General features: G+C 38.3%; 1 protein-coding gene across 3 annotated transcripts in view; it reads left to right on the top strand.

The window, feature by feature from the left end:
• The window catches only part of WNK3 (WNK lysine deficient protein kinase 3), a 180,807-nt gene extending 158,282 nt beyond the window's left edge, over positions 1-22,525 (top strand). For all 3 annotated transcript variants that reach the window (XM_047844675.1, XM_047844676.1, XM_047844677.1), the window contains exons 22-23: positions 17,673-17,875; positions 22,143-22,525. In XM_047844675.1, coding sequence (XP_047700631.1) covers positions 17,673-17,875; positions 22,143-22,472 — 533 coding nt within the window. In that variant the 3' untranslated portion in view covers positions 22,473-22,525. The remainder of the gene's footprint in view (positions 1-17,672; positions 17,876-22,142) is intronic.
• The last annotated feature ends 1,423 nt before the right edge of the window (positions 22,526-23,948 follow it).

Below are 23,948 nucleotides of genomic sequence, written 5' to 3'. Positions count from 1 at the left end.
CCCAGGAATGAATCCCACTTAATCATGGTGAATAATTCTTTTTATATGCCGTTGAATTCGATTTGCTAGTATCTTATTGAGAATTTTTGCATCCATATTCATCAGGGATATTGGTCTGTCGTTCTCTTTTTTTACTGGGTCTCTGTCTGGTTTAGGAATCAAAGTAATACTGGCTTCATAGAATGAGTCTGGAAATTTTCCTTCCCTTTCTATTTCTTGGAATAGCTTGAGAAGGATAGGTATCATCTCTGCTTGAAACGTCTGGTAGGACTCCCCTGGGAAGCCATGTGGTCCTGGACTCTTATTTGTTAGGAGATTTTTGATAACTGATTCAATTTCTTCGCTGGTTATGGGTCTGTTCAAGCTTTCTATTTCCTCCTGATTGAGCATTGGAAGAGTGTGGGTGTTTAGGAATTTGTCCATTTCTTCCAGGTTGTCCAATTTGTTGGCATATAATTTTTCATAGTATTCCCTGAATAATTGCTTGTATCTCTGAGGGATTGGTTGTAATCATTCCATTTTCATTCATGATTTTATCTATTTGGGTCATCTCCCTTTTCTTTTTGAGAAGCCTGGCTAGAGGTTTGTCAATTTTGTTTATTTTTTCAAAAAACCAACTCTTGGTTTCGTTGATCTGCTCTACAGTTTTTTTAGTTTCTATATTGTTTATTTCTGCCCTGATCTTTATTATTTCTCTTCTTCTGCTGGGCTTAGGCTGCCTTTGCTGTTCTGCTTCTTGTTCCTTTAGGTGTGCTGTTAGATTTTGTATTTGGGATTTTTCTTGTTTCTTGAGATAGGCCTGGATTGCAATGTATTTTCCTCTCAGGACTGCCTTTGCTGCGTCCCAAAGCGTTTGGATTGTTGTATTTTCATTTTCATTTGTTTCCATATATTTTTTAATTTCTTCTCTAATTGCCTGGTTGACCCACTCATTCGTTAGTAGGGTGTTCTTTAACCTCCATGCTTTTGGAGGTTTTCCAGACTTTTTTCTGTGGTTGATTTCAAGCTTCATAGCATTGTGGTCTGAAAGTAAGCATGGTATAATTTCAATTCTTGTAAACTTATGAAGGGCTGTTTTGTGACCCAGTATATGATCTATCTTGGAGAATGTTCCATGTGCACTCGAGAAGAAAGTATATTCTGTTGCTTTGGGATGCAGAGTTCTAAATATATCTGTCAAGTCCATCTGATCCAATGTCTCATTCAGGGCCCTTGTTTCTTTATTGACCGTGTGTCTAGATGATCTATCCATTTCTGTAAGTGGTATATTAAAGTCCCCTGCAATGACCACATTCTTATCAGTAAGGTTGCTTATGTTTATGAGTAATTGTTTTATATATTTGGGGGCTCCGGTATTCGGTGCATAGACATTTATAATTGTTAGCTCTTCCTGATGGATAGACCCTGTAACTATTATATAATGTCCTTCTTCATCTCTTGTTACAGCCTTTAATTTAAAGTCTAGTTTGTCTGTTATAAGTATGGCTACTCCAGCTTTCTTTTGGCTTCCAGTCGCATGATAAATAGTTCTCCATCCCCTCACTCTCAATCTAAAGGTGTCCTCAGGTCTAAAATGAGTCTCTTGTAGACAGCAACTAGATGGGTCTTGTTTTTTTATCCATTCTGATACCCTATGTCTTTTGGTTGGCGCATTTAATCCATTTACATTCAGTGTTATTATAGAAAGATACGGGTTTAGAGTCATTGTGATGTCTGTATGTTTTATGCTTATAGTGATGTCTCTGGGACTTTGTCTCACAGGGTCCCCCTTAGGATCTCTTGTAGGGCTGGTTTAGTGGTGACAAATTCCTTCAGTTGTTGTTTGTTTGGGAAGACTTTTATCTCTCCTTCTATTCTAAATGACAGACTTGCTGGATAAAGGATTCTTGGCTGCATATTTTTTCTGTCTAGCACCCTGAAAATCTCGTGCCAATTCTTTCTGGCCTGCCAAGTTTCAAAAGAGAAATCAGTCACGAGTCTTATGGGTCTCCCTTTATATGTGAGGGCACGTTTACCCCTTGCTGCTTTCAGAATCTTCTCTTTATCCTTGTATTTTGCCAGTTTCACTATGATATGTCGTGCAGAAGATCGATTCAAGTTACGTCTGAAGGGAGTTCTCTGTGCCTCTTGGATTTCAATGCCTTTTTCCTTCCCCAGTTCAGGGAAGTTCTCAGCTATGATTTCTTCAAGTACCCCTTCAGCACCTTTCCCTCTCTCTTCCTCCTCTGGGATACCAATTATGCGTATATTATTTCTTTTTAGTGTATCACTTAGTTCTCTAATTTTCCCCTCATACTCCTGGATTTTTTTATCTCTCTTTTTCTCAGCTTCCTCTTTTTCCATAACTTTATCTTCTAGTTCACCTATTCTCTCCTCTGCCTCTTCAAGCCGAGCTGTGGTGGTTTCCATTTTGTTATGCATTTCGTTTAAAGCGTTTTTCAGCTCCTCGTGACTGTTCCTTAGTCCCTTGATCTCTGTAGCAAGAGATTCTCTGCTGTCCTGTATACTGTTTTCAAGCCCAGGAATTAATTTTATGACTATTATTCTAAATTCACTTTCTGTTATATTATTTAAATCCTTTTTGATCAGCTCATTAGCTGTTGTTATTTCCTGGAGATTCTTCTGAGGGGAGTTCTTCCGCTTGGTCATTTTGGATAGTCCCTGGCGTGGTGAGGACCTGCAGGGCACTTGCCCTGTGCTGTGGTGTATAACTGGAGTTGGTGGGCGGGGCCGCAGTCAGACCTGATGTCTGCCCCCAGCCCACCGCTGGGGCCACAGTCAGACTGGTGTGTGCCTTCTCTTCCCCTCTCCTAGGGGCGGGATTCACTGTGGGGTGGTGTGGCTCGTCTGGGCTACTTGCACCCTGCCAGGCTTGTGATGCTGGGGATCTGGCGTATTAGCTGGGGTGGGTAGGCAAGGTGCTCGGGGGCAGGAGGGGCAGGCTTAGATCGCTTCTCCTTAGGTGATCCACTTCAGGAGGGGCCCTGTGGCAGCGGGAGGGAGTCAGATCCACTGCCGGAGGTTTGGCTCCGCAGAAGCGCAGAGTTGGGTGTTTGCGCGGAGCGAGCAAGTTCCCTGGCAGGAACCAGTTCCCTTTGGGATTTCGGCTGGGGGATGGGAGGGGGAGATGGCGCTGGCGAGCGCCTTTGTTCCCCACCAAACTGAGCTCTGTTGTCAGGGGGCTCAGCAGCTCTCCCTCCCTTTGTCCTCCAGCCTTCCCGCTTTCTGAGCAGAGCTGTTAACTTATGACCTCCCAGACGCTAAGTCGCGTTTGCTGTCGGAACACAGTCCGCCCGGCCCCTCCGCTTTTGCAAGCCAGACTCGGGGGCTCTGCTTGGCCGGCGAGCCGCCCCTCCGCCCCGGCTCCCTCCCACCAGTCCGTGGAGCGCGCACCGCCTCGCCGCCCTTCCTACCCTCTTCCGTGGGCCTCTCGTCTGCGTTTGGCTCCGGCGACTCCGTTCTGCTAATCCTCTGGCGGTTTTCTGGGTTATTTAGGCAGATGTAGATGGAATCTAAGTGATCAGCAGGACGTGCGGTGAGCCCAGCGTCCTCCTAAGCCGCCATCTTGTCGCCACATTCCTCCGGTTTTGTGGAAGAATTTTTCAATGAAACCACTTGGGTTCAGAGATTTCTATTTTGGGAACTTTTTCACTACAAATTCAAATTGTTTAATAGTAGTTACAAGATTTATTCACGTTATACATTTCCTGTTGAGTAAGTTTTGGTAGTTTGTGGTTTTTGAGGCTTGGTCCATTTCATCTAAGTTGTTGAATCTTTGTGTTTATTGTTATGCCCAGAATTCGTGATCCCCAAAGACCACCAGGGAGCCGAGTCCAATGCAAAAGCAAAAGAGCCTTTATTCGAGCTAGCTCGAGCTCAATCCCCTACCTGCACCGACGCAGCAGTGAGATACCTGGGAGAGAGAGCGAGTTTCAAAAGCACAAAGGTTTTATTGGGGTCTAGGGGCAGTTGGTGAGGTAATGGCTGTGGCCTCAGCCGATTGGCTGGAGAAGGGTCTTGGCCTCGGCTGATTGGCTGGGGAAGGGCCGTGGCCTCGGCCGATTGGCTAGGGAAGGGTCGAAGTCCTGTTACGCAGGTCGCCGGGCGTGTTTTGATCGGGAAGTTTGACCGGGTGAGCGGGAGGTTACTCAAGGGGAGGAGGCATGGTCAAGGTGGAGGACACAGAGCAAGATGCAGTTGGCCGGCGTAGGTCCGCTGTTTCATTTATAATTGTTTATTATTATCTTTTTAATGTCTTGGGAACCTGTAGTGACATCACCTATTTCTGGTATTTGTAATTTGTATCTTCCCTTTTTTTTCTTTGTCAGTCTTGACAGAGGTTTATCAATTTTATTGATCTTTTCAAAGATACCCAGTGTTTGCTTTTATTGTTTTTTTCTATTGTTTTCCTGTTTTAAATTTCATTGATTTCTGCTCTTCATTATTTTCTTCCTTTTACACATGCTTTGTTTTTATTTTGCCCTTTCTCTAGTTTCTTTAAATGGAAGCTAAGATCATTGATGTGTGAGACCTCTTTCATTTTTTTAATACAAGCATTTAATGCTATAAACTTTCCTAAAAGTACCACTTTGGCTACATCTACTATGATTTTTTAAAATTAAGCTTTATTCGTGGGGGGAAGTTTTAGATTTGCAGAAAAATTATTAAGATAGTACAGAGAGTAGTTTCCTAAGATAGTACTGAGAGTACCCCACACCCAGTTTCCCCAATTACTAACATCTTACATTAGTATGGTACACTTGTCACAACTAATAATCCAATCTTGATACATTATCATTAACTATAGTCCATATTTTACTCTGATCTCCTTAATTTTGACCTTATGTTTCTTCTGTCCCAAGATCCCATCCAGGATATTATGTTATATTTAATGTTCATGCCCCCTTAGGCTTTTCTTGGTTCTAACAGGTTCTCAGAACTTCCTTGTTTTTGATGACTCTGAAAGTTTTGAGGAGTACTAGTCAGTTATTTTGTAGAATTTTGTTTTTGAAGGCTTCTTTGTTTACTGGCACCAGAAGAGGCTAATTTTGTATATTTCCTGCGCCAGTCTTAAAAGCCACCATTTCCAAAAGGAATTGTAATTCCTTTTATTGGAGAATAGACTAGAAACCAAGATCTGGGTGCCTGGTATGCATTATAATTGCTACTGTGGTATCATTGCTTTTAAGTTTTCTTTGCTGACAGATAAGGAAATACATGTATGCATACTAACTGACATATATCCATATCTATGAATATTTCCATATGTAAACATCTGTATCCATAGTAAGGTAAACATGCATTCATATTGCTATCTCTAAGTTGAATCCATTACCACATGGATCATTATAGCCTTCTCTCCTTGTTTGTCTGTAACCTCCCACTCCAAAAGTGAGAAACCTGGCTCCCACCATCCTCCATCCATTTACTTAATTCTCCAATTCCAGTATAAGGTATCGTGGTTTCAGAATTGCAAACTTATACCCCAGTGGGAAACACATGTATCAACTACAATACAGTGCTGGTGTGCAGTTTCGTTTGCCTTTGACATTGTAGGTGTCACTCATTTCCAAAGTTATGTAGGTCAGCACTTATTTCTCTACTCCATTATGGTAGGTTCCTTTATACATTATAATGATTAGAGTCTTTTGTCACATTCTGCAATCCTCTGACCTCCTAAATGATTTTTTAATAATTTGCACACAGTGAGGTTTACTCTTTGTTCTCTAGCATTCCCTAGGTTTCGATGTTGTATTTTGGGTTATTTTTTTCAGTTCCAAATGTTTTTGATTTGCCTTGAGAGTTCCTTTTTGTTCCATAGTTTATTTTGGTAATATGATGTTTAGTTTCCAAGTGTTTTGAGATTTTATTGTTATCCCTTTGTTACTCATTTGTACTTTACTTTCATTATGACCAGAAAATATATTTCCAATCATTTTGATTCCTCTTAATTTCTTAAGGTTGGTTTTATGACCCAGGATATGGTCTATTTTGGTGAATGTTTTATGTGCAATTGAAAATAATGTATAACCCTGTTTTTGAGTAGAGTGTTCTCTAAATGTCAGATCTAGATGTTTGAATTAGGTATTGTTCGATTATTCTGTATCCTTGCTCATTTGCTGTCCACTACTTCTATTGTTTACTGAGAGAAGAGTGTAAGAGACTCCAACTGTAATTGTGGATTTGTCCAAAGGAATGTAGAAACCTTATATCCATAAAGGTCTCTTCCTTCTTTATAATTGTCTTATGTACTACATCTACATATATGGTAAACTCCATCACACAGTGTTATAATTCAGTTTTGCTTGAGTTTCAGAATTCTAAAGAAGAATGTACTTATTCTCTTATCTACCATTTTGTTGGTCTCCCTTCATTCCTACTCTTTCATGTTTCCCACTACTATAATCTCCCTCTGTTCGAAGAATTTCCTTTAGTTAGAACAGGTCTGCTGGTGACTAATACTCTTAATTTTTTTTTTATCTGAGAATGTCTTTTTTCACCTTAATTCCTGAAGGATATTTTTATTGCATATAGAATTCTGAGTTGACAGTTCTGTCTTTTAGCATTTAAAAAATACTGTGCCACTTACTTTTGGCTTCCATGATTTATGATGAGAAATCTATAGATATTTGGATCATTGTTTTCCTGTATGAAATGTATTGTGTTGCTCTGGTTGCTTTAAGAATTTTTCCCTTCTTATTTTTCAGCACTTTTTCAGTTTCAGTTTTAGCAATTATAATGTGTTTAGACAGGAGTTTCTTTGTGTTTTATCCTGTTTGGGGTTCACTGAGCTTCTTGAATATGTTGTAGGTTTATGTCTTTTGCCAAAATTAACAAATTTCAGTTTATATGTCTTCAAATATCTTTTTTCTTATCACCTCTTTTTTTCACTTTGCTCCTGGGACTCTGATGATATAAATTTTTGATGTTTTGCTGTTGTCCCATAGTTTCTGTTCATGCTTGTTTTTCAATCTTATTTCTCTCTTAAAATTGAAATGTCTTGTCATCTTCCTTTTGCTATTGCCATCCAAGGAGAGTTTTTGTTTTTTGATTATTTTATTTTTTGGTTCTAAAATTTCCTGTATGTTCTCCTCTTTATCTATTTCTTTACTGAGGCTTTCTACTTTGCTTAGTTTCAACAGTTTTTGTGATTTGAGCTATTTGAGCATTTTTATCATTGCAGCTTTAAAAAGTCTGTTAGAGGGGCGCCTGGGTGGCTCAGTCTGTTGACCATCCAACTTCTGTTCAGGTCCTGATCTCATGGTTTGTGAGTTCAAGCCTCGCATTGGGTTTGCTCACTGCTGTCAGCACAGAGCCTGCTTTAGGATTCTCTGTCCCCCTCCTCCTCTCTCTCTCTCTCTCTTTCTCTCTCTCTCTCTGGCCTTCCCCTGCTTGCTCTCTCTCTCTTCCCAAAATAAACAAATAGAAAAAAATTAAAAGCCTTTGTTAGATAATTCCAACATCTGTATCCTCCTGAATAGTATCTTTTGATTATCTTTTCCCATGTGAGTTGGAATTGTCCTGGTTCTGTGTATGCCAAATCATGTTTGATTTTATTTTGGACATTTTGAGTATTCTGTTATGAGACTCTAGTGTCTTTTAAATATCCTATCTAGAATGTAGATTTTTTTTATATGAAGTGATTGACCCAGTTATTTTTTTCCTTGAGTTCTAGCCTATCTTCTGTGGTCTCTTGTTCCAATGTCAGTTCAGTTGCATTGCCTCTGTGGCACACATGTAGGTCTCACAGTGGTCCGTCTCAGTCTTTGGCAGTTGTCTGTTATTTCAGTTCTCATGTCTTTGGCATGCTGTATTTTTCATTGCTAAGAGAAAAAAAGCATGCTCAAGTGTGCCCCCTTATAATAGGAAGAGAGCATAAGGAAGTCTGTGCAGTAATTTCTCTACATTCCTGTGTCTTTTCCCTTGTTGATTCTATCATGCATCTTTTCACTGTAATAAACTTAGCTGTGAATACAACTATATGCTGAGTCCTGTGAGACCTTCGACTGAATCATTGAATCTGTGAGTAGTCTTGGGAACCCTGAAACATAATTGCATTATATAATCTCAATCCTCAAAACAACTGTAAGGTAGGTAGAAATTAATGTCTGTCTCTTTTGGCAAGAAGAAAAGTTCGTAAGATTAAACAACTTTCCTAAAACCTCAGTTCATAACAGAGGGAATCTAAATCTGTTTGACCCCAAAACCTTGGTTCTTCACTGTTATTCTGCATTGCCTGCCGATACTAGAAAGCGTGTCGGCAGTGGGTTGAGGAGAGGCAATGGAAGATCATAGAGGGTGATAGTGGTCTGACACTGCTACATGTGGGATATAGTATTTGAGTTGGTCTTGAAGGATAAATGGACAAGATTAAAATTGGTCAAGTGTAGTGGGAAGAGAATTGTCAATAGGTAGAATTGCATGATATAAAGACATGCAAGTGATAAAATGCAAGATTTATTTGCAAGAAAGAGAATATAACAGTTGGGTGAAATGGAGGGCTTACATTAGAAGGTTTTCTTACATACTTTAAAAAAACAACTTTTGGCAACTGCCATACCTTGTCTGTGCTACACTTTGATAGCATATATCTGATCTAACACATAATTATATATTTAAGCTTAATAAATGAGATGTTATATTTGTTTAAGGATAATGAAAAACATAATATATTTGTTCTGCAGAGACAACCATGACTACCACCAAAAATTTCACCACCTAAACAAGTTAAATACCCACTGTTGTTAGTATTAAGAAGCCATTAAAGTAGGAGGGGCTGGGTTTTTTGAGCAGAGGAGTGAAATGCTGAAAACAGCATTTAACTGATACTAATCTGGTGGCAATGTGAAGAGTATATTGGCTAGAGCTAGGGAGCAAGTCCATTTAGATCACTGTAATCATAGCATTCCATGTATGAGGTGATTAAGAGCTTAGAGAACTGTGGAAGTGAAAATAGACAAAAGATCTTGTATAGGATGAATTACCATGATGTGGTGATAAACTGGATATATATATGTTTAGGGGGAGATCCAAAGGTTCTGAGTCTGAGTGGTTCAGAGAAAATGTAATACCTTTCACAGAAATTTACATGAACTGTTATGCCAAGGCCATGATAGGTTTGATTCTAGGTGTATTGAATTGAATAACTTGACATCCATTTGGAAAAGCACATTTGGGAGTTAGTTTTTAAATTGGATTGAAGTGGGGTCAAGGTTTGAGATAAGAGATGGAAACATTTACAGTTGGGTGATCACTAAAACTATGTGAATGGAAGCATCACCTTGGGAAAATACAAAACAAGAGCACCAAGGACCATACTCTGGTTTTATTCATTTCATCAGTAGGAAATGAATATTAAAGATCAGCTTTGAAGTTATTAAGTAATGTTAATAAGTAATGTTAATATTTTTTTTATAAATGCTAAAACATTTATTTGTACAGAACTTCTTTTCATGTAGGTATTTTCTAGTTTGTGAAATTTAAATTCAATGGTCTTTTAGGGACACCTGGGTGGCTCAGTTGGTTAAGCGTCCAACTTCAGCTTAGGTCGTGATCTCACGGTTCATGAATCTGAGCCCCGCATTGGGCTCTGTGCTAGTAGCTCAGAGCCTGGAGCCTGTTTCAGATTCTGTCTCCCTCTCTCTATCTTCCCCTCCCCCACTCATACTCTCTTCTCTTCTCTTCTCTCTCTCTCAAGAATAAATATTTTAAAAATTAATGTGGTCTTTTATAGCATGATATGATACACTGAAATGAAATCAATAAATGTCCTTTTGTGTGTAAAGCATAGTTAGGCATTGGATAACATTCAAATAACATTTTTTTATTCTTGATAATTTTTGGAATGTATGTGTGTGTATATCTTTATGTTGCCTATTTAGGAGTCTTGCCCTTACTTCCTATTTCATTTAAAAACCTGTTTGGGGGCACCTGGATGGGTCAGTCAGTTAAGTGTCCAGTTTTGGCTCAGGTCATGATCTTATGGTTCGTGGGTTATAGCTCCACATTGGGCTCTGTGCTGACAGCTCAGAGCCTGGAGCCTGCTTCGGGTTCTGTGTCTCCCTCTCTCTCTGCCCCTCCCCTGCTCACATTCTCTCTCTCTCTCTCTCTCTCTCTCTCTCTCTCTCTCTCTCAAAAATGAATAAACATTTAAAATAAATAAATAAATACCTGTTTGGTTTGTTAATCATTTTTTACTTGTTGGCTGTTGTGCCACTAGTGCAGCAGCCATCATTACCACTAATTGAGTGTTCAAGATCAGAGTTGTACACAATAATCCTGACATTGGGCTTTCCCTTAGTACAGAAATGTTCTTAAATGAATGACGTTCAAACTTAGCTCTATGCAACAAATTTTTTTCAGAAACAGAAGGGCACAAAAATACTCCTTAAGAGAAGCTGGGAGGGCAAAAATACAGGCACTAATGTATATATGTTTCTGGCAGTCTTCTCCATTTTACTCCTATCTGCTTCCATTTTTCCAGGGTAAGAAGACAATCTAAAAAGGCTTCAGCTCCAAAGTCTTCCCCAGTATTGTTGTGCTATTTATTCCGTCACTGGAATTGACAGAGAATCAAATGAATGTGCAGAGGGATAACAGGGAAAAAATATCTTTATTATAGGCTGACTTGTTGTCTTTGGGTTTGAAGTCTTAGAAAAGGAGGTAATTCCAGAAAATTGGTATGTCATTTTGGTACCTCATGGTTGCCCAAAATTTAGTATACCTGATTTTTTAAAACTCTTTTGTATATGTAAATATGGTCCAATTCATTAAACTCTTCTTAAGCAGTTTTCATTAATATGTTTTCATTTAATATTTAATCTCCTTGAATTTAGGCTTTCAGTAGTGCAGAGTTCATAGAGAATCACAGATTATGTATAAGAAATCATTGAGATTATCATGTTCTTCCTTACTAAGCAATTTCCCCATTCATTTCTCAGTGTATTCTATGGGTTGTATGGTGCAATGGAAGGCACACTGCCCTGTCAGGATACCTGATTTCTAGCCCCAGCATATAGCCTCAACTTATGGATCCCATTCGTCTCATCCAAAAAATAGAATGATACTTGCTGATCCTATATCATAGGACTGTTATAAGTTTCAAAAATGATAAAGAAAATTACTTTGAAAGTGTTAATATGGAGGCTTCTTGCATTATCTTCTGCCATTTCCATATTTTTTCATGATTAAAGTACTATAGCAAATGTACAAGAAATTTTCATATGCTTATTTAATAAAATCCCTGAACATGTTATTGTGCCTAAATTTCACACTTCTATTTCCTAAAATTCATTTTAAACCCACTCTGTAAGTTTTGGCTTGTAAATCACAGGAATTGGTACTTTATGAATTATTCCTATGAAAATGATTTAGCAAATGTGTACAATAGTACTAAATAATTTAAAGACATAGTGTGATGTTCATATTAGGAAGCTTTTCACTGACAGAGGTATCTGTAATTGATTTGTTTCATTTATTTGGACATCTTATGCTCCAGAATTGATGAGGCTCACATACCATTTCCATTCTTGTTTCTGCCATTTGTTTATCATTAACAAACAAAAATATTGGTAAAAAAAATTAAATGAGATTCTAGTTTTCTGATGCTTGTTGAAAGTCAGTATGCTATATTGACAACAGAGAGCATCCTTGTCTATGCTTAAAGTGTTCCAGGCCTGATTCAGCTGGTTATAAATTGCAAGATCACTGTGCTTTGTCTGGGCTTCATTTGCCCATTATAAAACAAGTGGTTTGGATTAGGCTTCTAAGGTCATTTTCCCTTTTAACGTTCTATGTTTTTTTTTTAAATATGAAATTTATTGTCAAATTGGTTTCCATACAACACCCAGTGCTCATCCCAAAAGGTGCCCTCCTCAATACCCATCACCCACCCTCCCCTCCCTCCCACCCCCCATCAACCCTCAGTTTATTCTGTTTTTAAGAGTCTCTTATGCTTTGGCTCTCTCCCTCTCTAACCTCTTTTTTTTTCCTTTCTTCCCCATTGTCTTCTGTTAAGTTTCTCAGGATCCACATAAGAGTGAAAACATATGGTATCTGTCTTTCTCTGTATGACTTATTTCACTTAGCAGAACACTCTCCAGTTCCATCCGCCTTGCTACAAAAGGCCATATTTCATTCTTTCTCATTGCCACGTAGTATTCCATTGTATATATAAACCACAATTTCTTTATCCATTTGTCAGTTGATGGACATTGAGGCTCTTTCCATAATTCGGGTATTGTTGAGAGTGCTGCTATAAACATTGGGGTACAAGTGCCCCTATACATCAGCACTCCTGTATCCCTTGGGTAAATTCCTAGCAGTGCTATTGCTGGGTCATAGGGTAGATCTATTTTTACTTTTTTGAGGAAACTCCACATTGTTTTCCAGAGCGGCTACACCAGTTTGCATTCCCACCAACAGTGCAAGAGGATTCCCGTTTCTCCACATCCTCTCCAGCATCTATAGTCTCCTGATTCATTCATTTTAGCCACTCTGACTGGCGTGAGGTGATATCTGAGTGTGGTTTTGATTTATATTTCCCTGATGAGGAGCAACGTTGAGCATCTTTTCATGTGCCTGTTGGCCATCCGGATGTCTTCTTTAGAGAAGTGCCTATTCATGTTTTCTGCCCATTTCTTCACTGGATTATTTGTTTTTCAGGTGTGGAGTTTGGTGAGCTCTTTATAGATTTTGGACACTAGCCCTTTGTCCGATATGTCATTTGCAAATATCTTTTCCCATTCCGTTGGTTGCCTTTTAGTTTTGTTGGTTGTTTCCTTTGCTGTGCAGAAGCTTTTTATCTTCATAAGGTCCCAGTAATTCACTTTTGCTTTTAATTCCCTTGCCTTTGGGGATGTGTCGAGTAAGAGATTGCTACGGCTGAGGTCAGAGAGGTCTTTTCCTGCTTTCTCCTCTAAGGTTTTGATGGTTTCCTGTCTCACATTTAGGTCCTTTATCCATTTTGAGTTTATTTTTGTGAATGGTGTGAGAAAGTGGTCTAGTTTCAACCTTCTGCATGTTGCTGTCCAGTTCTCCCAGCACCATTTGTTAAAGAGGCTGTCTTTTTTCCATTGGATGTTCTTTCCTGCTTTGTCAAAGATGAGTTGGCCAAACGTTTGTGGGTCTAGTTCTGGGGTTTCTATTCTATTCCATTGGTCTGTGTGTCTGTTTTTGTGCCAATACCATGCTGTCTTGATGATGACAGCTTTGTAGTAGAGGCTAAAGTCTGGGATTGTGATGCCTCCTGCTTTGGTCTTCTTCTTCAAAATTCCTTTGGCTATTCAGGGCCTTTTGTGGTTCCATACAAATTTTAGGATTGCTTGTTCTAGCTTTGAGAAGAATGCTGGTGCAATTTTGATTGGGATTGCATTGAATGTGTAGATAGCTTTGGGTAATATTGACATTTTAACAATATTTATTCTTCCAATCCATGAGCACAGAATGTTTTTCCATTTCTTTATATTTTCTTCAATTTCCTTCATAAGCTTTCTCTAGTTTTCAACATACAGATCTTTTGCATCTTTGGTTAGGTTTATTGCTAGGTATTTTGTGCTTCTTGGTGCAATTGTGAATGGGATCAGTTTCTTTATTTGTCTTCCTGTTGCTTCATTATTAGTGTATAAGAATGCAACTGATTTCTGTACATTGATTTTGTATCCTGCGACTTTGCTGAATTCATGGATCAGTTCTAGCAGACTTTTGGTGGAGTCTATCGGATTTTCCATGTATAATATCATGTCATCTGCAAAAAGCGAAAGCTTGACTTCATCTTTGCCAATTTTGATGCCTTTGATTTCCTTTTGTTGTCTGATTGCTGATGCTAGAACTTCCAGTAGTATGTTAAACAACAGCGGTGAGAGTGGGCATCCCTGTCGTGTTCCTGATCTCAGGGAAAAAGCTCTCTGTTTTTCCCCATTGAGGATGATGTTAGCTGTGGGCTTTTCATAAATGGCTTTTATGATGTTTAAGTATGTTCCTTCTATCCCAACTTTCTCAAGGGTTTTTATTAAGAAAGGGTGCTGGATTTTGTCAAAGGCCTTTCCTGCATCGATTGACAGATTCATATGGTTCTTCTCTTTTTTTTTGTTAATGTGATGTATCACGTTGATTGATTTGCGAATGTTGAACCAGCCCTGCATCCCAGGAATGAATCCCACTTGATCATGGTGAATAATTCTTTTTATATGCTGTTGAATTCGATTTGCTAGTATCTTATTGAGAATTTTTGCATCCATATTCATCAGGGATATTGGCCTGTCGTTCTCTTTTTTTACTGGGTCTCTGTCTGGTTTAGGAATCAAAGTAATGCTGGCTTCATAGAATAAGTCTGGAAGTTTTCCTTCCCTTTCTATTTTTTGGAATAGCTTGAGAAAGATAGGTATTATCTCTGCTTTAAATGTCTGGTAAAATTCCCCTGGGAAGCCATCTGGTCCTGGACTCTTATTTGTTGGGAGATTTTTGATGACTGATTCAATTTCTTCGCTGGTTATGGGTCTGTTCAAGCTTTCTATTTCTTCCTGTTTGAGTTTTGGAAGTGTGTGGGTGTTTAGGAATTTGTCCATTTCTTCCAGGTTGTCCAATTTGTTGGCATATAATTTTTCATAGTATTCCCTGATAATTGCTTGTATTTCTGATGGATTGATTATAATAATTCCGTTTTCATTCACGATTTTATTTGTGTCCTCTCCCTTTTCTTTTTTAGAAGCCTGGCTAGTGGTTTAATATATTTGTTTATTTTTTCAAAAAACCAACTTTTGGCTTTATTGATCTACTCTACAGTTGTTTTTTAGATTCTACATTGTTTATTTCTGCTCTGATCTTTATTATTTGTCTTCTTCTGCTGGGTTTGGGGTGTCTTTGCTGTTCTGCTTCTATTTCCTTTAGGTGTGCTGTTAGCTTTTGTATTTGGAATTTTTCTTGTTTCTTGAGATAGGCCTGCATTGCAATGTAGTTTCCTCTCAGGACTGCTTTCGCTGCATCTCAAAACGTGTGGATTGTTGTATTTTCATTTTCATTTGTTTCCATAATTCTTTAATTTCTTCTTGAATTGCCTGGTTGATCCATTCATTCTTTAGTAGGGTGTTCTTTAACCTCCATGCTTTTGGAGGTTTTCCAGACTTTTTCCTGTAGTTGATTTCAAGCTTCATAGCATTGTGGTCTGAACGTATGCATGGTATGATCTCAATTGTTGTATACTTATGAAGGGCTGGTTTGTGACCCAGTATGTGACCTATCTTGGAGAATGTTCCATGTGCACTTGAGATGAAAGTATATTCTGTTGCTTTGGGATGCAGAGTTCTAAATATATCTGTCAAGTCCATCTGATCCAATGTATCATTCAGAGCCCCTTTTTCTTTATTGATCCTGTGTCTAGATGATCCATCCATTGTTGTAAGTGGAGTATTAAAGTCCCCTGCAATTACTACAGTCTTATCAGTAAGGTTGCTTATGTTTGTGACTAATTGTTTTATATATTTGGGGGCTCCCATATTTGGCTCATAGACATTTATAATTGTTAGCTCTTCCTGATGCATAGACCCTGTAATTATGATATAATGCCCTTCTTCATCTCTTGTTACAGCCTTCAATTTAAAGTCTAGTTTGTCTGATATAAGTATGGCTACTCCAGCTTTCTTTTGACTTCCAGTAACATATTAGATAGTTCTCCATCCCCTCACTTTCAATCTGAAGGTGTCCTCAGGTCTAAAATGAGTCTCTTGTAGACAGCAAATAGGTGGGTCTTGTTTGTTTGTTTGTTTTTTATCAATTCTGATACCCTGTGTCTTTTGGTTGGAGCATTTTGTCCATTTACATTCAATGTTATTATTGAAAGATACAGGTTTAGAGTCATTGTGATGTCTGTAGGTTTCATGCTTGTAGTGATGTGTCTGGTACTTTGTGGTACTTGCAACATTTCACGCACAGAATCCCCCTTAGGATCTCTTGTAGTGCTGGTTTAGTGGTGATGAATTCCTTCAGTTTTTGTTTGTTTGGGAAGACCTTTATCTCTCCTTCTATTCTAAATGACAGACATGCCGGGTAAAGGATTCTCGGCTGCATATTTTTTCTGTTCGTCACATTGAAGATTTCCTGCCATTCCTTTCTGGCCTGCCAAGTTTCAGTAGATAGATCCATCACTAGTCTTATCGGTCTCCCTTTATATGTTAGAGCATGTTTATCCTTAGCTGCTTTCAGAATTCTCTTTTTCCTTGTATTTTGCCAGTTTCACTATGATATGTCATGCAGAAGATCGATTCAAGTTTCGTCTGAAGGGAGTTCTCTGTGCCTCTTGGATTTCAATGCCTTTTTCCTTCCCCAGTTCAGGGAAGTTCTTAGCTATGATTTTTTCAAGTACACCTTCAGCCCCTTTCTCTCTTCCTCCTCTGGAATCCCTATTATACATATATTATTACATTTCATTGCGTCATTTAATTCTCTCGTTCTCCCCTCATACTCCTGGATTTTTTTATCTCTTTTTCTCAGCTTCCTCTTTTTCCATAATTTTATCTTCTAAATCACCTATTCTCTTCTCTGCCTCTTCAATCTGGGCTGTGTTCACCTCCATTTTATTTTGCACCTAATTTATAGCATTTTTTAGCTTCTCATGAATGTTTCTTAGTCCCTTGATCTCTGTAGCAATAGATTCTCTGCTGTCCTCTATAGTTTTTTCAAGCCCAGCGATTAATTTTATGACTTATTTTAAATTCATGCTCTGTTATATTGCTTAAATTGTTTTTGATCAATTCGTTAGCTTTCGCTACTTACTGGAGTTTCTTTTGAGGAGAAAATTTGTTTGGATAGTCCCTGGAGTGGCAGGGAACTGCAGGGCTCTTCCCCTGTGCTGTCTGAAGTAACTTGTGTTGGTGGATGGGGCCGCAGTCAGACCTGATGTCTGCCCCCAGCCCACCGCTGGGGCCACAGTCAGACTGGTGTGTAGCTTATCTTCCCCTCTCCCAGGGGCAGGACTCCCTGTGGAGTGGTGTGGCCCCTGTCTGGGCTACTGGTACATTGCCAGGCTTGTGGTGCTGCTTCGATGGGATCTGGTATATTAGCCAGGGTGGATCCGCAAGGTGCACAGGGGCAGGAGCGGCAGGCTCAGCTCACTTTGCCTTTGATGGTCCGCTACAGCAGGGGCCCTGCAGCACCCGGAGGGAGGCAGACCCGTCCTCTTCCGTGGGCCTCTTGTCTATGCTTGGCTCCAGAGAGTCCGTTCTGCTAGTCTTCTGGCGGTTTTCTGGGTTATTTAGGCAGATGTGGGTGGAATCTAAGTGATCAGTAGGACACAGTGAGCCCAGCGTCCTCCTACGCCGCCATCTTCAAGCCTCTCTCCTCCATGTTTATTTTTTATCTCTTTTAAGTATCTATCCGAGGAAAACTGATGTAAAGATTATAATTGATACTAATGTTTTTATATTTGATTTATAACTTGTAGCTTATTTGACTTTATACCAAGGTGACCATATAATTTCCCATCCAACAAGAGGAAACTTTCGAGAGTGAAAGGCATACATACTGTTAATAATTACTCCAGGACTGTCCCAGATAAACTTGAATGTCTGGTTACCTTATCTGTAGCCCATATGTGAGGTTCTACCAACTGCATTATTACTCAAAGAAAAGTATTTATCAGTTTTAATTATTTTTTATGGTTTTCCTGTTATTTCTTCTAGATCCGCTCTGTGTGGAGAGTAATGTAGCATCATGCCAGCAATCTCCAGCTAGTAAAAAAGGCATGTTCACAGATGACTTACATAAACTGGTGGATGACTGGACAAAGGAAACAGTTGGAAATTCTCTTATTAAGCCAAGTTTAAACCAACTCAAACAGAGTCAACACAAACTAGAGACAGAAAACTGGAACAAAGTATATGAAGTAAGTAGTTTTGGCACGTTCCTCTTTATTTCTAAGAACTAAAATCATAAAAATTGATTTCCTTAGGTCTATTTTTAAAGTCACTATTAGAGAATGGTGTGACTTGACAACATAGCGACTTTTATCCTAGTCTAGATTCATTTTGTCTTTGAGAAAATTATCTTTTAGACCAGGGGTCAGCACATTTTTTTCTGGGAAGGAGCCAGTTAGTAAGTACTTTCAAGCCACATGGTTGCAACTAGTCAACTCTGTCATTGGGCAAAAGCAACCATAGATAAAATATAAATGAATGCACAGGGCTTTGTTCCAATAAAACTTGATTTACAAAAAGAAGTGGTAGGCTGTAGCTTGCTGACCCATGCTTTAGACTCTTATACCTAAAAATATAACCATCAAGTATCAAAAAAGAAAGCATCTGGAATGAGGGTGAATTCAGTCCTGTGGTACAAGAAGAGTTTGAGTTTTGAGGGAAAGCTATCATATGTTGTATATCAATATTCTCAGAACTATTAAGTGATCTTATTTGTTCAGTTTGAAAAAATAATTTTAAAGCTCTTTAAGCTAGAATATTATAAAAGGCATCTTAAGTTTATGGATGAGATTCCTAGTAATTGCATATGGCCTTAGTCAGATGTACATGCAGTTGAGATATAGAAGGATGTCCACAATGCATTCTGGAGTGGGAAGAAGGCAGGCTTATAGAACAGTATATACAGTATTTGTTTAAAATTATGTGCATTAGATATTTATATATATACACAGAACTAGGTGGAATTTGAGCCTCATTTTACATTTTACTTCTCTGTTTGAACTTTTAAAGTATCACTTTTTCAAAATGAGTAAATCTATCAAAATGTGAATCAAGGCTTAGAATCTGAACCCTCATAATTGCAAGATGTATATATTTTTTTTTTTTTTTTTTTTTTTTAAATAAGGGCCAGAGAAGCATTCCATGTACACACTGAATTTGAAAACATTCCTACCCTATCCTCACTTCCCAATTGAGTTTTAAACAAGATGTATATTTGTGTATGTGTGTGTGTGTGTGTGTGTTGTGTTTGTGTACATGTATGTGTGTGTATGTAGTCATTGCATATAATTTGGTAAAGAAAGTCTGAAAATACATTTAGTGTTAATGTTGAATAAAAATTTCAAAAGCCTAGATTTCCCAAACTAGTAAGCAGTATTTCTGCGTGGGGACTCTGTGTACTTATCTTACTCCTGGCACCGTTTTATATACAGATAGTATCACCATTGTAAAAATTGGAAGCCTTTAGAGGCAAACTTCAAGGCGTAAATGCATTTGTGCTGCCAGTGAGAGAGTCTCTGAGTACTGTGTGAATGGAGGCTTTTGTTGACTAGTAGGAGGGTGGTTTATTGCAGTATAATGGAGGATTTTTGGAGGGAGAGTGAGTAGAAAATGGCAGTATGAACAAAAGTGGTAGAGGTCTCTAAGCAGACAGAATTGGGTTCCAGTGTCAGCTCAGTCACTTACTAGTTATATGACTATAGGCAAGTCATCTGTGCCTCAGTTTTCATGTCTTCAAAACAGAGATAATACCTACCTGCCTTACAACATCACTGTGAGAATTAAATGAGGTAACACCTCTAAGATGCCTAGATAACTATTTTTGTATTTTAAGTTCAGTTGATTACATGTTTGTGTGGAAAGCACATCTCATTATCTAATGTTCTTGCTTGTTACTGGTCTGTGGCCTTATTAGAAAATTTTGTCACAATTATGTCAGGCCCTTTACTTTGTGCCAAGCCCTCTACTAGGCACTGGGTTTGATGAGCAAAAACAAGTATGTGCCCTATCTCATGGAACTTACACTCTAGTGGGACAGTTAGACATGAACAGACTTATATAATATAGGATATCATATAATAAGAGAGTTGGTCTAGTAAAGGGAAGTCAAGGAAAGATTCCCTGAGAAGGTGATGATTGAACAGAGATCTGAAGGATGAGTAGGTGTTAACTAGGTGAAAAAAGGGAGGTAATCTGATTCCAAGTGGAAAGAACAGCATATGCAAAAGCCCTGTATTGGTAAAGGGATCATGAGGCCACTGAAAGTAGGCCAATTTTGCTGAAGTGAAGAGAGCAGACAAGCATTGGTGCACAGTGAATCTAAGGAGGTTGTGAGGGTCTTAAAAGTGGTGATGATAAAGACCTTTTTCTTTATTTTAAGAAAGATGGATAGCCATTGAAGCCCTAGGGTTCACGTCAGATTTGCTTTTTGAAAAGATCACTCTGACTTGAAGCCAGAAGAAAGGATTATTGGAGGTAAGGGTAGAAATTGATAGACCAATTAAGAGTTAGTCACAGTAGTACAGTTAAAGAGAAATTGAGATGAAGAAAAATGAACAGATTCCAAGAAATGTTTAAGAGATAAAATGGATGAGATTTAGTGATGGAATGGATGTATGGCAGAGGGAACGTATCAAGACTAGGTTTCTGGCTGGCATTACTGGCTATCATTCCAGGCTACCAATCACCAAGATGCAGAACATGAGTAGGCAGTGTGTTTTGGTAGAGGAAAGACCATAGGTCATTTGAATCTCAGATGCCTTTGAAATATGCAAGAGAAGGTTAGGTCCTCTCCACTGGTCTTTTTTAAAAATAAAAATCACACTACTGTTTGTAAAATAATGTTCATTATAGAATTTAATCAATGCAGGAAAGTATGAATTCTAAAATACCACCTTCAAATCCCAATACCTAGAAGTAATTGTCACTAACTTTACATAAACACCATTTCAGATTTCTTTCTATGTCGGTATATGGATACATGGAAATGACTTTATAAAAATGAAGTCATATTATTTTTTTTAATATATGAAATTTATTGACAAATTGGTTTCCATACAACACCCAGTGCTCATCCCAAAAGGTGCCCTCCTCAATACCCATCACCCACCCTCCCCTCCCTCCCACCCCCCATCAACCCTCAGTTTGTTCTCAGTTTTTAAGAGTCTCTTATGCTTTGGCTCTCTCCCACTCTAACCTCTTTTTTTTTTTTCCTTCCCCTCCCCCATGGGTTCCTGTTAAGTTTCTCAGGATCCACATAAGAGTGAAACCATATGGTATCTGTCTTTCTCTGTATGGCTTATTTCACTTAGCATCACACTCTCCAGTTCCATCCACGTTGCTACAAAAGGCCATATTTCAAAAAAATGAAGTCATATTATATATGCTCTTTTGTGTTTTAAATATTTATATATTTATATAATTTATATATATTTATATATATTTATATAATTTAAATCCAAGTTAACATATATTATAATAATGATATCAGGAGTAGAATTTATGTGCTCTTTTGACTCAGAAGTATTACATTTAATTTTACTTTAACAGGACAAAAACACTGATATGAAGAAGGGATTACTGAACTTTAAATAAATGTATTTTTACCTCAGGAGATACGGTCATTCATTCTTGAGTCAGGCAAAGCCTTTATTCCAACTTTAGTTTGAAAGTTTATTTAAAAGGGTTTAGGCTTGACTTTTCGATTTAGAGGAACTTAGCATTAGCGACTGATACCAAACTCTCCTTTAAGTGAGAATTACTTACTTCCATTAGACTTATTATTACCATGTGTATAAGATTTCAGTAATCTCTATACACATGCATAATCGTAGTAGGACATGATAAGGGCAGGCAGGAATATATTTTCAGAATACTGCCAAAAACTTCCCAAAATGCAACAGAAATGTTAGACTTTAATGCAATGAGTAGGAGTGGGTAGGGAGGTGACATTTATTGAGCATCTACTCTGTGTGCCAGGTTCTTTCTCCTGGGCCACGCATAATCATGCTCCTCTGTCTCCAAAGCATTCTGTAGTAAGTTGGGCTATGGTCTGTGGTTCTGCATGAGAGAATTCATGGGGCTGGCAGAAAGAAGTAAAATTATAAAGAGTAGTGCTAGCATAAAGAAAGGAGACGACACTAAATAGTAAACAGAGTGCTAACTCTATTCACTGGAGTTAATCCTCACCTCACTGTTAAGTTACTTAGTGATATTTGGTGTTACCAATTTTTAGCTTCGGTTTCCATATCTGAAAATGCCTACCTTGCAGGTCAGTAATGAAGAGGAAATGAAATAAGGTATGCAACTATGCTTGGCACACAGAAAGGTGCTCCAAAAATGGTAGCCGCTCATAGTAATAATGGGAGTAGTAAGCCAAAAAGAATAGGAAAGAATATAGATGGGTAAAAGCATCTACCAAATAAACTGATCTTTTGTTTTTATTTTTGTTTTCGTTAGAATACTCCATCTACTATGGGCTACACATCAACATGGATTTCTTCTCTGTCCCAAATCCGTGGAGCTGTCCCAACCTCCTTGCCACAAGGACTCTCACTCCCTTCATTTCCTGGGACATTATCATCATATGGAATGCCCCATGTCTGTCAGTATAATGCTGTGGGGGGGCCAGGATACCCAGTACAATGGGTAGGAATTTCAGGAACACCACAACAGTCTGTAGTAATTCCGACTCAATCTGGGGGACCATTCCAGCCGGGAATGAATTTACAGGCATTTCCAGCTTCATCAGTGCAGAATCCATCTGCCATCCCGCCTGGTCCCAAATGAATCAGAGTAGATGATGAAGAAAAGGGAGAATTTTTTCAGAATTATTTTCATGATACCTAAGATACTAAACATTCTTCTTCTTGGGTTCTGCCATATTTTCCCTCGTTTGAGTTTACCTTCCACTGTATTTTTTTGTTTGTTTCATTGTGGTATTTTATATAGCTCATCATTCTATAGAACTGTGCAGTTTGTACATAGAGCACTGCACACAGAAATGTTTTTTCACTTCAAATCCTATCCTCTTTGATACTTGATTTTTTAAAAATACCGTTCAGAATGCTTTAATAAGCTCAGCTTGAGCATTAACATTTCCAGGACACGTTCCATGAATTGCTGAGAAGCCCCCATTTTTTACTGCTGCTATCTGCAGCTGGATGATACTTTAAAATGTATAAAAACTATTTAAATTGAAACTCCCCAAATGTGGACGAAGTGAGACCCTCCAACAGCTGGAGTCTTATGGGATTCTTCACATGTTTATCTTAGGTTTACCTTTCACAGAAGGCAGGGTAACTTGCTGCAGGAAATGTTTTGGTATATAAAATTAGAATAACTTTGTCAACCAGTATAGACCATGAGCCCTTTTTAATGTGATTTTCTTCCCGTCGTCACAGCAGTAGGAGTAAAGCCTTGTTTTAAGTGAGGCGGAGAGAAAGGAAAAAACAGAACTGTAACAGTTCCTTGATTCTGCAGATACTGTAGCTACTTTAGGATTTCAATAGTAATTCAAAGTAGCTATCTCCTTGTTTCTCATGTGCACACTACATTGTTTTTGAGCATCTGAGAGGCATTGATTTGGCTTGCATTCTTTTGCAAGGGATATATTGCAGCTGATACGAATCTCATTTGGGGGGAATCTTTGTATTCCTAACAAAGAGAATTCAAGTTACACCTCTATTGATCCATTCTTCTGAAGTAAAATGTACTTGACACAGCAGGTTGTACGTTTTGAGACTTACACATGAAACACTGGCTTTACAGGGTTCTAAGATGTGGGGTATACACTGTCCTGCAGTGAGATAGTAGACCCTCAAAGGACACTATTTAAGTTGCCCTTAGCTTTTTTTTTATTACCATTTTTTTTAGTTGCTATAATTTCTTATTAGTATATATAGCATCCTAAATGATTTTAGATCTTAGATGATTTGGCAGCCTCTTTAGAATCTGAGAGAGATCACTGTCAAGTTGCACTTTACTGGGTTTTATCCAGTTTTAGGAGGAGGTGAGGCAATGTCAAAATAGACACTTTTGGATTTCAGGAAGGTTAACTATAATAATCTTAAAAGGCTGGTCACAGAGTTACCTAATGTTCAGTCTGTGAAACCCAAACAGAATTCTTAAATGGTATTTATCAACTACTACATATACACATTTAAAATACTTACTTTCCACTCTGAAAATTTCAAGGTCATTTCTAGTACACATTTACCTGATAATGAGTTCTGTCTACTGGTAAACATTCCAAATTATCACCCA

This window comes from Prionailurus viverrinus, chromosome X (genome assembly GCF_022837055.1).
Source record: "Prionailurus viverrinus isolate Anna chromosome X, UM_Priviv_1.0, whole genome shotgun sequence".
In the NCBI taxonomy this organism is placed as follows: domain Eukaryota; kingdom Metazoa; phylum Chordata; class Mammalia; order Carnivora; family Felidae; genus Prionailurus; species Prionailurus viverrinus.
This window is presented reverse-complemented; position numbering and strand designations above follow the sequence as displayed.